General features: G+C 43.9%; 1 protein-coding gene across 2 annotated transcripts in view; it reads right to left on the bottom strand.

The window, feature by feature from the left end:
* XKR6 (XK related 6) overlaps positions 1–14,412 on the bottom strand; it is a 212,574-nt gene that overhangs the window by 17,518 nt on the left and 180,644 nt on the right. For both annotated transcript variants that reach the window (XR_008732825.1, XM_055714225.1), the window contains exon 3: positions 1–14,412. This exon is cut by the window's left edge. Coding sequence is in view for 1 of the 2 variants with exons in the window: in XM_055714225.1 (XP_055570200.1) it covers positions 13,448–14,412 (965 nt within the window). In the remaining variant the exon portion in view is untranslated.

The following is a 14,412-nucleotide window of genomic DNA, read 5'->3' as shown; positions in this document are numbered from 1 at the left end:
CTCATGCCTCTGTGGAGCCCTGTCTTGAACATCTCAATCTGTCACTCACCAGGAGCCCAGAAAATAAATTTTCTTGGACACAGACAATGATCTTGATGGGTTTACAGAAGTCCCGCCAGACTGCGATGGAGATCAAAACCTACACGTCTGGTTTTCCAAGGTCTTAGCCCGTGTTCTCATTCACTCCTTACTCGGTCAAAACTTCCATTGCACTAAATGTTTTGGTTGGCCCTTGCTCTGTTTCATTTACTCATAAATTCGCGCTCAAGCACACACGCACACACACACACCCTGCCCTCCAAGACAAAGAAAACAGAGGAAGAGCTGGGGAGTAAGACAGAGTACATACTTGGAGCCCTCCAGTAAAATGAGAAGTCGCTAGAAACACTATAAACCACAGGCTTCCCATGCATAAGGTAATTGCTTGGTGATCGAAAACAGAAAAAGAAGAGACTCGCAGGCACTCTATGCCAAGTTAATAGCACCAGTTTTGTATCGTGTTGACACCTGTCAGCCCAGCCCATCTAAACCACCCCTGTGCTTCAGACAGCTACTGACAAGCAACCTGCCCCTGCTCCTGGCAGCAATGCACTAAATCAAGGGCACCACCACCAGGATCGGCAGAAACATGCTCATGGGACATAAAGGAGGGTCGGGTCTGCCCTCGGCCGCTTCTCTCGGCCAGCTCAGAGCAGGGGTTGTTGGCAGTCCTTGTGTCTCCCAAGCACCATGCGTGCAGCTTGCTGGCAGAAGCTAGATAAGGTGTTGAAACACTGCTGTCGGGGAGAAAAGGAGTTGCCTGTGGCAGGACTAGTAGTTTTCCTTGTTCATTCAGATCGACTTTTGGGGGTCTGATTTGGATCACAGACTCTCTAGACCCCCAGTAAGGATGGCTCACGTGCAGAAGTGACCTAGGAAGGAGCCAGCCTCTCCCAGCTGAACTGGCAGATCCTTGACGCTAACTTGGATGAATGGGCATCTAAACCTGCAAGCCACGCTGGGTCAGAATGGCACTGGAAGGACAACTTCAGATGAATGACCTGGGTCCAGAATGGGCTGAATTCAGCTACTAAGGCAAGATTCAAGGCATGGGCATGACTGAGTTTCAACTTAGTTAACAAAAAATGTACTTCTTACTAGGAAAACCGAGACCATTATTTCTGTCTAACATGCCTGATCAAGAGGGTCTGGGGTGAGCAAACCCCTTCTTTGGAAGATTTCCAACCAGACAGGATTTAAGGTGACAATAAGACAAGGGGAAGCATGTGGCATGAGCTCTTGGGAATGCACCTGATGACTCACATGCTCTTTCCAGCTCTGCTTTCTCCAACTTCATGACCCAATGGGACTGTGCTAAACCCCTGGCTCCTCAGTTGACTTCCCTAAATGCTTTCCAAAGGGAGAGCGGAGCATTTCAGGGGATGGAGAAAAGCACTCCCCAAAAGCTTAATGTGGCATCTTGGCTGGGTTGTGCCAGTTCTTCTAGAGAAACCCGATTTCAGATCAGCCTTCCTCTTCATCTCTGCCGAGATACATGGAGACAAGGGAGAGGTGACATGATGCATTGCTTTGTCCTGCTCTGCCCAGCACCACCACTGTCTCACAGCACTTCTGATGTTAAGGTCTTGAAGCGCTTCACCAACACTGACTAAATAATCCTCACATCATTCTTGTGAGGTGTAACCTCCCGTTTCACACGAGCAAACTGAGGCACAGAGCAGTTACATGCCTTGCTCAAGGTCACACAAACAACCCCGGTGAAACTGCCAGCTCTTTTGGGGCAGGTCCATGTCCCTCCGTGTTTTGGTAAAGTGCTGAGCACAAAGGAGTCCTAAGCCTGGCTGCAGTCCCAGTGTACCTACTGCAAAGCAAACGGACAATATTCAGTGGTTACAGGTTACTGCATTCAAAAACATTAGAAAAAGCCAGGTGTCCTGCTTTAATAGCTTCTTTTTACCGTTGTAGTGATTGGAGAATTTGAATATTTTTGTTTATCTGAGGAATCAAGTGCAAGAGTATTTTCTGCATTTTGAACGCTAACAATGAGTTCCAGCAATGATTAGTCAAATTTCAATGCTTATGGAAAAAGTGCCACTTCTGAAATACAAGTATTTAAATTGTGCTGTTCTCCATGGCTGTGCCAATTTTCCAGTACTATCAAAATTCACTAATCAAAAATGCTCCTAGGATGGAAGCTAATTTGAGAGGATACCATGGAATTTCAGGATTCCTTTCAATTGGAAGGTGCTCAAGAGCTTTACAAGAAGTATGTAACTAGTCTGTCTTCCCAGCACTTTTGTAGGGTGGACAAGGACCTTTAAACCCACATTGCAACACTTGGGATGAGTGTGGCAGAGATCCAGGGCTGGAGGTGGAATTATTGATGGGACTTAGGCAACAGCTTGACCATTTCAATATCACATGCCCTGGAGCACAGGCCAATGGTACTAGGGAGGGAATATATTACATCTGCCAGCAGTGGCAATCCTAAAATCCCCTCAGCTTTACCAACCAACAGCCCATAGCAGAGATGGAGAGAGAACATGTGTCTTTCAGGCACCATGATTTTACCTCCTGTATATGGCAGTGCATTCAAAAATACATACACCAAAGGGATGAAATTTCCTTGCAATCAAAAAAGTCATTCAAAGCCTCCAAAATATATAGCCTTATTGTGAAAATCCTGGTTTTAGGGGAACAGCTCCATAATGGAGCGTGCAATGTCAGGTTCACATCACTGATCACTGTTGGCCTGTGATACGGAACACACAGGAGACCACACAAGGGCTTCACCCCCAACTATTATCTCATCCTGGTTTCATACTGGGTAATTACATCGGTTTTAGTGAAATGGTCTGAACTTGGCCCGATGACATGAGTGGAAGTCACCAGACCTAGATGTGAAACAGTCCCTCCCTGAGTAATTTAACTACTTTTGAAACTACTTCCCATTCCTCATTGGAACAAAAGGCTGGAATGGTAAAACAGTTTGCAGAGTGGAAACATTAGCAAAAACCGTTGGGTTTCTTTCTGAGAGAAAAATGTTTTCCACCAAATTAAAAAAAAAAAAAGTTTTAGATCCATTTTGGGAGGGGGCAGATTTGGTAGCTAATGGCAAACTTTGATGTTCAATGTAAAATCTCTTCCCTTTCACTCTCCCTACACAGAAAAGATGGGGTCCAAGGGATTTGGCTCCAATACCTATTTAGACACTTTTTTAGAAATGACGCATCACAGCTCTTCTCCAAATGGCTGCAATTACACCCAATTTAAGGCTTTTTTAATTGCTTGAATTGTACTTGGAGGTCTATGGATAAGTGTGAACCAGTCCACTTTCCCTATTACTTCTCCATCATAAATTTGTTGACTGATACGCAGGCTTCAGAAATTGTTGGAAAAGAAACAGGTTATATGGGAATGGTGTGAAACTGTGGTAATTTGAGGGGGGTCGCCTGGGGAACACTTGGTGTGTAGTTTCCCTTGCGGCAGTGCCAGCTCAGAGCAGGTCCATTGAAGTCAAGCGGCTTCAACTTCAGGCTACGGAAATTTCTGCAGGTGCGTGTCCCTGTGTGTACTCGTACGCCCTCAGAAACTGAAATAAAATCCTGAAGTGAACAGATTGCAGGTGTAATCAGCTGGCATTTGTCCTGGCTCTTCACTACTTAGGGAGGAAAACAGTGTTTGCTTTTAAGGTGGAAGAAGGGGAGGAAAGACGGGGGCGGCACACAGGTGGTGTTCAGCTGGGTCTGAGGGAAGGAGGCTCTGGCACTGGCAGTGAGTTTTATCGGTAAATACAGCTAGAGAGGAAAATGTGAGCTGCTTGTCCTTGTGACTGATGAGCGGGAATGACATCTGGAGAGAAAACAATAATCATTCCCTTTGAGTGGCTTTTGGCGTTTCAATTCTAAGGGCATGGAAATCAGATTTGGGGGGTTTAATCCCTGCGAAGGAGGACCCAGTTGGCTGCGTGTGTTAGCAGGGCTGTTCTCAGGGCAGTGGTGATCCTGGTGGAAGGGGAAACCATCTCTTCCTTAGCTACAGCCGGAGACTACGAAGCCCCCATGTAGGTCAGGGGTGTGCTACACTCAGATGGCTCCACCTGGAAAGAAACTACTGATTTTGTCCCAGTTTTGCTTGGGTTTTGACAAAATCTACAAGCTCAAACAAGAAATCTATTATCACAGATTATAGAAAAAAACAGTAATTTTTTTTCTAAAAAGACCCAGTAGGACCCAGTTTGGGCATCCCTAGCACCAGCAGAAATGACTGTTTTTAGCATAGGGAGTGTAAGGAGGCACCTGGACATCAATGGAGCTTTACTGATTTATACTGACACTGCGTTTGGCCCAATTTTGGCTTCCAAATGTCTGAAGAAGTGGAAGATCAGGTGGTACAACATTTCCTCAGAAGGGCCTTAAACTTCTGATGGTCTTTTGCCCCTGTTTTTACTTTAAAAAAAACCCAGCAAAACCACACAAGAAATATTTATTTCAACCCTGCTTGCAAATCCCAAATTGCTAGCACCTCACACCAGAAACTACCTTCCTCATCTCAAAAAGCCCTTTGGAATTCACAATGTGTTCATATATATTAAAACATATATACTGTTGCAGTAACATGGCATGTATGCTTTTCTATATTTCCACAGGACTGTGTATATAGACACAGACATACATGTTGATTAGTCCCTTTAATCCCGAAAATTCATAGCCACCCACTTCCCATCAGGCCTAATATATTGCAGGAGGAGTTCTCGCTCTCCTCCTGCTTTTTCACCTTTGCAGTTAAAGTAGCCATTGCTGCTGAAGTGGGTCAAAGTAAAACGACTGGGTGCAACCACAGCCAGGTGTATTTACTGTTGAACAGTACATTTTCAGGAAAATTAAAGGGCGATTTATTGATAAGGTGAACTTTCTGTCTTTTTTATTTTGTTTAAAATAAATAAATAAATATATATATATATATATATAATGCCCTCAATACCTTATAGGCTATATCCTATTTACTTCTATGAGGTGGGTGACAGCTAGCTTTGAAAGCAGTCTGCGTTTACATCTTTTTTTTTTTGTCTACTAGATACACATGAGACTTTAATTGCTTTCAAAACCACACTTGCCCTCTCTCACCCCTCTCAGTTCATCCCTGTTCAAGACACAGATGTGTGATGCTTTCTTAGGGAAAATCTATATGTTGGCCAGCATTTGGTTGGGTTGAACAAAGCAGTTAGCATAGCACCGAAGGAGTTACATTGCTGATTTTTCCCCAGCTTCAATCTTTTTTGTAACAGAAGCAATAAAAAGAACCCAGAAGCACCGAGCTGAGTGCTTAAAACAGGGCAAATAAATGGCTGGGGAGAAGAATGGGGAAGGAGCAGACCCAAAGGTGATGCAGATGAGCAGCAGCCCATCTGCAAGAGTAGGGCTTCTGAATTTGCTCTGCCCCAGCGGGAAGATAAGCAGCTGCCTGGTTAGTCACATAGAAGAGCCTGGCCCATGTAGCCAGAAGATTTCGAACTACCTCCCCACGGCGGGTGCAGAAAAGACTCAGGGAAGTTACATGGCAGACCAAGACAGAGCTGGAGGAGGAGGGTTTCCTAGCTTCGTTCTTGCTTCATGCAAGGCAAGTCTCGGGTTAGAGAAGACAACGGCCGCCTGAACCACCACCCCCTTATCCAGAACAGGCCAGATTTCACAGTCCTTACTCAGGAGAGAAAACCAGACCCAACAACAAAACCCAGGAGTTTTGCCTGAGTAAGGAGTGCATGAATAGGCTTCAAAAGGCTTTTCTAAAAGGGAGCAGGGAGCCTTGCCTCGCATTGCATTTCTGAAAGAGACATCGTATCATGGTCAGGACAGTTAGACAAGAGAAACACTTGGCTCAAAACCACAATACCCCGCCAGGCTTTCTATCCCTTCCCTCATTCTAAAGAAAGTTATCCTGGGTTTTGCCCGCGTGTCTTTGGGTTCAACCAGGGATGAATCCACCTCGATGGACACAGAATCAACAGGCAAAACTCCCGTGGACGGCAACGGAAGTTTTGCCTGTGGAGGACGGTGAAGGCAGGCCTGGTCTAGTCTCTCTGGATGTGGCACGGATTGTTCTCCAGGAAAGTCGGTACTTTGAGAAGAGTCATGCGTGAGCAGCGTCGAGTCTAGCTTATCCCTTCACAACCCACCTTCGCCCTTCGTGGTAAGGAAAAAGTTCAAAAGAAAGCTACTGTACAACCAAGTAAACTGCAATTATTGTGCTGTCTTAGGCAGTCAAGAAACTTAAAAGGCAAAAACAAAAAGAAAGAAAAAATACTCAATGTGTTTATCGGTTGAGACTCTAGTTTTCCCATGCCTACAAGAGTCCTCAGCAAACAGTATACCAGCCTCCCAAATAAGGTCCGGGCTATTCCAAAACTGCGTGAGCAAATTTTTCACTGTATTCAGATGGAAGCTGATGACTGAAAGATTAGTGCACATTAACCGTGGCTGATGAGAGCAACTTTTAAAGAAATTCAAGTATTCGTCAGTAATCTGTTAGGTTCAGAAATACTTTTGTGATCTTTAGTTTCAAGTTTCCAGAAACAGAAAGGAAAAGGGAAAGGTCACCTGTTTTGTAAGAAAATAATATTGCAAACAGTGCTATTATATTTGACCAGGAAAGCAAGGTTATTCAGTTGGCGCACAACAATCTTCTCCATTCCTTGCTTTTGGGGAGAGAAAAGACTTAAGATCACTTTCTCAACACATGCACGCACCAGCAGGTTTTCCTTCTGCGCATTGTAACAAGCCCCTTTACTGCTCATTCCTGATAACAGCACGAACCCAGCAAGAATTAAGTTTTTACGGCGCACTTCCAGCACCTCTCACATGCATTTACTTAAGCCTCACAACACCCCTGTGAGGTAGGTAAATATTATTATACCCATGTACAGATGGGTAAACTGTAGGCACAGAAAGGTTAAATCACTTGCCCAAGGTTACACAGCAAATTCGTGGCAGAGCTGGGGTCAAAACCCAGGAGTACCATCACCCAGAGATCTGCAATGAGTTTTAGACCGTGGCCACTTTCTACGCTCACTGTAAAAGACCATCTGACAAACACACCATCGCACGAATGCAAATAACTCGGCGTTATTACAAAGTGCCTGGTTTTCAAACAGTTGCTTTGCTGCATGTGTCCCAAAGGCGGGGAGGGGGATGTGGTGGTGGAAGTAAAGTTTATGCTTTTGAAAGTTTATGCTTTCAAATCCTTTTTGTCTGCTCCAGTGCTTTGTTTTGTTGTGGTTCTTGGTTTGGTTTGGTTTTTAGTTTTTTAATGTCCAACAGGAAATGATATTCACATTATTTTATCAACAATGTCACATTCCACTTGGGTTGTGTGTATGTCTGAATATACACTAAGGTCCAGATGGTTTATTCAGATGTATTTTAATTGTCACCAATTGCCTCCCTCCTCATCAGTGAAGAGCCTATGGGACATATGCAGCTATCTGTCATCTCATTTTCTTGTTTTTCTCATTATCCTACTGCCTGAGCTTCAAGTGAGGAACAAAGGTTGAACACAGGCAATCTCTAGCACAGCAGGAAGGCTCCCACCTTCCTTCACATCACACCTCAACAGAAAAGAGCCGCCGCAACATCATTCACAAGTTCAAACACAACAGAACAATGAAGCCATTCTGAACGTACTCATGGAGAAATCAGTGGATTGCAACAATCTCTAGTGGTACCCAAAGGTCTGGAAATGTGCTCTGCACACAGTGAAAGGTTTGCCCACGTCAATTTCGGATAGCCTCAAATCTTCTCGTTCAAACCAGGCTGAGATTCTCTGCACCAGAATACACCTGAGCTCCAAGGAAAAAGAAAAACAGCAATCATAACCCTGGGAAACTACCATCCCCAAAGCCCCAGGGCTTTAGACAACTGCCAAAATAACAACATGCAAGCTTCAGCAAGCAAAGGGTACACAACAGAGTTCACATCATCCCTACCACCTAACATCAACTACCGCAGCTTCGGTGGGGATTGGCATAGACCTTATTTTGTCATGGTTATTTGGGTTTTTGTTTTCTGGGGTTTTTTTGCATGACCACATTTGATCTGAACAGAATCCAGAGAAAAGCTAACCCAGTTAAAGAAGAAAATATCCTAGAAAAGCCTGTCTCCACAATTTTCCACTGACTCCGGCAGCTTCCAAATCGTCTGTTGCCCAAGCTGCCCAGCAAGCAGGCACTAAAAGGTTTTGCAAATGCACAGTAGTAAGTTTTCCTTTCCAAAGCACCTCTGAGCTTCAATGGAATCACACTGGACAAACCTCAGACCACATTTTCTTCAGGAGGTTTAGTCATGCTGTAGGTATGTGGGTGACAGGTGTGTCATGCATTCTGTGTAGGAATGAGGAGCAGGGATAAATTGTGAAGTGAATCTTGTGTGTATAAAAATATATCTGAAAAGCACAGGATGATTACTCTCTGAAAGTCAATAACAACACTCCCCTCGTGAGCAGCATCAGCCAGGTTTTAACAGACTACTGACTAAAGCTTGAAATTAATTTTGTCCTGTTTCATCTAGTCAGCTTTAAATAAAAATACATGCAAATGACTACATACTTTGGCAGGTGCAGAGAAGGATAGGATGAAGCAGACAATTAGCTTCAATCCAAAACACTGAAAATATATATATTTACACTTGAAATTGGTGGCTTGCTTGCACTTTCCCCTGGTAATTATACAACATTGGCTCCTCTTCTGCAGTTCAGGTTGGATATGCTGCGGATGAAAAATGCCTTGTGTGGGTGGCAAAGCATGACAAGGGCATGGGCTCAGAGCTTATAATTTCCTGTATTCCCATTGCTGATTTGGTCTGGTCTGAATCATTCCTGTCTCCAAATTAGCTGCCTACAGATGTATAGCACTATCATGCTAAGCATGCTAGCCATCTGACATGGATGGAGGGATGGATGGGTTGACATCAGCGCCATAAAAGTGACGCTGTTTGCAGAATAACCTCAGCAAAAAAGAACCAATGTGAACCGAAAAAATATCTTGTCCATTGAATCAGGCAGAAAATAGAAAAATGCCAGATCAGAACGGATGTACTCCACCAAGTCCTGAATCCTGGTCTGTGGCATACAGTTATATCTTTATCAGTAAGTTAAGCACTGCCAGGATCCATTCTGGCCATGAAGCCAACTGACAAGTGCTGGCCACATCCACGCTACTGAACTCTTTCACCCCCAATACGGAGTGGCTGCATCCAAACTGCTGGTTGGAAATGGTCTCTGGCCAGCGTCCATGCCCTGTCGGAGTGGGTCAAAACCATGCCAGGGAGTTTTGAACAATGGAACAGCGGGGATGGTGGAGCCCTCATGCCCCAGCTTTGCCCTGGCACAGCACAGTTGGCTGGTTTAGATGATCCCAGGGTGAATCCAGCAGCAGAAACCTGCCAGAGAAGTTGCCCACTGATCTTGTGATGTGAATAAATATGGACTCAACCATCTCCGTGACAGTCTGAAAAACCCCTCATGCAGTATCTTCTGGCAAGAAAGTGTGACATGGTGTATAACTAAGCTACCAGGCTGAAGCGGCAGCGTTAAAACCCAAGTGAAACCAAACAAGTCACTGACCATCCTGCCAAAGTGCACAGCAAAAATCAAAGAGACCCTGGGGGAAAAAAAACAAAACCCCACACTCAAAACAACAGGGGGAGAGGACTAGACTCTGAGCATCGGGATTAGTACCAATAAAAAGCTGGGGGTAATTTTCCTCCCTGAGCTCTTGGCTTGGCAAAAGGCGCTGTTTGGCAACAAGATCACAGATAATCCCAAGAGGAAATGGTTCCCACACCAAACTGCCCACCATGAACTCATCGGGTGCAGTGGTAGAGCACATGATTTACGTTAAGGCTGTAATGAAGTCCTTCAAAGAGAAACAGTTCTTCAGGGCTGACACAGGCTCTCACTGGAAATCTCTTGCTAAATCAAGATGCCAGTGGATATCATTCAAAGAAAGCTAATAGCAGAGGCAGAAAATTTATGCAACTAAGCGTAATGAAACAGTCTTAACACGCAGTGGAGGCACCTGCCTTCGTTGTTATCCATACCATGAGCCACGAAGGAGGACTGGAGCGGGAGTGTGTCAAGCCCTTAGTCAAGCTGGTTTGGCTGTGAGAAATTAGCACTGCATTGAGAGGTAAGGTCACTTCTAGAGTGTTTTGCCCCTCTGCTCCCATGACGGGATGGAGAGGACGGCTGTTGGTTTGGTGGTCTGGAGCAAGGGTCCCGTTCCTGAGGGAAGGCAGGCTGCAGATACTCGTGAGAGGCAACACTGAAGGGTCTCCTCCTTGACTCCTGGTGAGTGTGCCTTGGCTCGTTGACTCATTTCACTGTCCTGGTGCAAAGCTGCAGAGTCCGGCCATTCAGTGTGGCCAGGGAGTGGGATGACACCTCCAAACCAGACCTCAAGGTTGACAAGCTCAGGGAGGGGGACCTTCTCATGGTGCTTTTGAAAATAAGAATGCTATCTCCTGGAGAAAAGGTCCCTGAGGAACAGCAGGGTTGTTTGCCATCCATTCCTTTCTCATGCTTTTGTCAATGAAATGCAGATGTGTAGAGGTGAGGTCTTCATGGAAGGACCGTGGAGAGTCTTTGTGGAGGGTGTGAATCTCAGGGAACTGGATCAGAGTACGTCTACGCTAATATAAAAGGTAAGACAAAAGAAAGTTCTGGGAGGAGAAGTGCAGGCCTGTTGCTCAAGGATGGCACCTCTGTGTTTTTATGACTCAGTAGCTGGGGTCAGCAAGTTCACTTCACAAATTACCTCTCTTTTATGGAGACAGCGTATTGATTAGGGAAGAAACAGGGTGAAATGTTAGTAGGACACTTGAGGAGGGACTGGTTATGGGACACAGACAGTGGAGGAGGGAAATGAAAGCTTTTCACAAATACATATAAGTGTGTGTACATATATATGTATTTACGTGCACAGTAAACAAGGGACTGGGAATTTAGATAGGGATGACAAGACAAAAATCCCTCCCTTTGCACGAAAATGTGACCATCATATTGGTTGCAATCAGAGCCCAGAAACATTAGCCTGAAATGGAGTTTGACTGGGAATTACAGTACCAGTGACAATTTGGCTTCTTATAAACTTTGCCATGTGTCTATAGTTTAGCGTGAATGAGTCCTGCCCTCCTTGAAAGGGATAGACACCAGTTAAAAGTTTTCTTTACAAAACAAAATGAAACAACTGAAGAAATCCCAACATTTTCTCAGAACACTGCAAAGGATCACTGATTGAAAAAAATGTTTCTCTTCAGGTATATTCAGGCGAAGAAAGCATTCAGCTTCTTTAAACTGTTATATAAAATTGGTACTAGTTTCTTTAAATACTATTATAATTAAAAAAACCAACTGATTCATCAAATAAAAAAAAATCATAATCATAATTAAAAAATATCCCCCCCATGCTGATCTTCTCTTCAGAATAGGTCAGCATGGGAGTTTTGCACCCTAGACAGTTACAGTATTTCTGGAATAAAAAATAGCAATTACACACAGAAAATACTACAGCATTCACTTAAAAATTTCTCATTTTGTTGTTGTTGTTTTTCCCCTCCCAAGTAGAGGGATGGTGGGATTGAAAAGATGCCCTGAAATGGGAATATTCCTTTAAAGGAGCAATACTCTTGAAATGCAAAAGGGTGTTGGATAGACGCAAACCCGTGATTTAACTCGAAACAAGAGATTCCAGCACAGAAACAGAGAGATGTGAATGTTCAGACACCGAGCGGGTTGTTTGGAAACGTCCAGACACCCACACAGCCCTTGGCAGGTGACTGTCTAGGCTTTGCCATCATCAGAGGTGGCAGCATCTCCTTGCGGTGAGAAGGCTAAGCTAAACCACGATGTTCTCACTACACTCTTGAATTTCCTCTGGTGGTGTTTCTCGCCATGTACTTACAGTAGAGGGTGACACGAGACAGTTTTTATCAGCAGTTCCCCACATGTACCGAGTTGAAGAATTCTCAGCTAAATCACAACAACAACATCAACAAAAATACAAAGCACCAAATCATCTCGAGACGTGAGTCAGTTTACAGGTTATTACCGTTTGAAGAAGTTTGTTGGTTGTTTTGTTGTTGTTTGTTTGTGTTTTTTTTTATCCCGATTTTCATGTTTTGTTTTCCTTAAAAACAAAACAAAACAGAACAAAAATCAAAACCCCAAAATCCCAAAATGGAACGAAGGATGCTTTACAATCACTTTAAGGCTCGCACTGAATGAGACATGACAGGTCTTACACGAGATTACAAATAATACATGTATGCCTTTCACAGCCTTAAAATGATACAGTAGGTCAAATTATTTCGCCAGTCACTGATCAAGTATTGTGCCTTTAAATTGACTCGCTTTTTGCTACTATGCTGAGTTTTATTATTACTGAAATAGTTATTGGATATGTGTAAATGTACTTTAGGATAATGTTTTTGGTATATATAATTTCGATGTTTGCAGATTTCTTATTTTCCAGAAATCAAGGTGGCAGGCCTTATTCTGGGCTCAGACGGGTGTTATTTACTCCACTGAGGACAGTGGCACTTTAGCGTGTGCAGTTGTTCAAAACAAGATCAGATACTGTATTACCACATTAATCTGGTGCAAACCGACCATTCCGCATGGCCTGTTTACACAAGGAAAACGGTTACATGGTGGGATTGCGTTTGTAACACGACTTGGTCAAGGGTTGCAGGCTTGGCCAAATGGTGTTATAAACGCATTGCCAAATTGAGTTACAGACCTGATTTTGTCTTTCAGCTGTTGGAAAAATCAAACTCCACTGGGGGTGTCTTGGCTTTCCTTTCTTATCTTTAGACATTTGGGTTTTTTCTGCAAAATCCAATAAGAGCAACAAGATTTTTTTTTTCATATATTTCTCTCTTTTTGTTGTTGTCGTCGTTCATTTTTTCCTTTTTTTTTTTAAATTTTTTTTTTTTTTATTTTAAGGTTTGCATTTCAGTTGGTTGGTTTTTTTCCTGGCATGTAATCATCAAAGAGTTTTGCATGAGAAAGGTGACAGTACTTAATGAAACTCAGCACCTAAGGGCATAAGGCAGTTGTAGGTTTGTTTGTTTGTTTTTTTTTTATTTTTCAATCAGCACCAATCCCATAAATAATGTTCTACACTTGGTGTACGGTATAAAACTGATGTGGAGATGCCTCCTTCTCCACCTGTGAATCCTAGGTGTGGAAGTTGAAATACTGTTTCTTGTGTGTAAAAAACAAAAGAAAAGTTTTTCTTTTTGTTTTTACTTACAAAACATAGAGAATATCTTTTTTTTTTATACATACAGCAACCAGAAAGAAAGCTTATCTGAAGGTTTGTGTTTGTTTCATGATCTGTGTTTACCGTAAACAAAAATAAGGTCCCCCTCTTTTACTTTTGCTTTAAGGAGCTTTAAAGTGAAGATTCATATTGTAGCAACTCATATAAGAGAGGTCCATCTCTATACCTAATACCTACAGCTGTGGGGGTGACATATTGGAGGATGTTGATAGTTCTTCTTAACCTCCTGTCTACAAAATGGGCATCCCATGCAGGGTATCTTTTTCTTGGGATGTCAATCTTAATGAGAGGCCCCTCGGGGGGGTAGGGTCGCCCAGATGGAGTAGATGGTACCATTGCTCTCACCTGGAAAACGGGCAAGCAAGTGTCAGCTGTGAGTTCCTCCTGTTGCTCCGTGACCGCTCTGGTGGGCGTAGCCTGGGCCCCCCGGTACCCAGGGGTTTGGGGTGCCATGGGCTCAACATCAGGGGGCAAAGGAATGCCCCAGAGCAGCTCGGCGCAACAGGAGCTGGCAAAGATCTTAGCTCTTGGCCCCATGGGATGCAGCACACCATAATATAACAGCATCAAAGCTATCCCAGCAGCAAAGCTAAGAAAGACACAACACAGTGCTGGCACGGCATATGAGTCAGTAGTGTCAGGATCTCTGTAAAAATACCAAAGGAGTGTCAAGGCAGCGTTCTCCGTCAGGACTACCGTGTAATACGCAAACATTCTGTATCGAGTCCGCCCTTCCTTGACATTAAACCAGCAGAAAATGTACACAATCCCTACCACCATGTTGAAGAGGATCTCCTCCCACTTAGACATGCAGAAATCTGTCCCACCATGGATGATCCAGAAAGCCATGGCACACCAATGGACCACTACAAAGATCCCAAAGTAGAGCTGGAAGATGGAAGCAAAAAGAGCAAAAGAAATAACTCGGGATGAGATGGTGAAGACGCGCCAGAAGAGATGGATGAGGGCCCCTCTGTAGCTCATACTCTTCTTGTCGTCCCTAGAGTCCCGAAGAAGCTTGTGATAGGAGGCTAGCACCCAAGCCAGGGACATCAGGGAGGCCACAGAGGACACAC

The sequence above is a fragment of the Falco cherrug genome, chromosome 6 (genome assembly GCF_023634085.1).
Source record: "Falco cherrug isolate bFalChe1 chromosome 6, bFalChe1.pri, whole genome shotgun sequence".
Taxonomy (NCBI): Eukaryota; Metazoa; Chordata; class Aves; order Falconiformes; family Falconidae; genus Falco; species Falco cherrug.
This window is presented reverse-complemented; position numbering and strand designations above follow the sequence as displayed.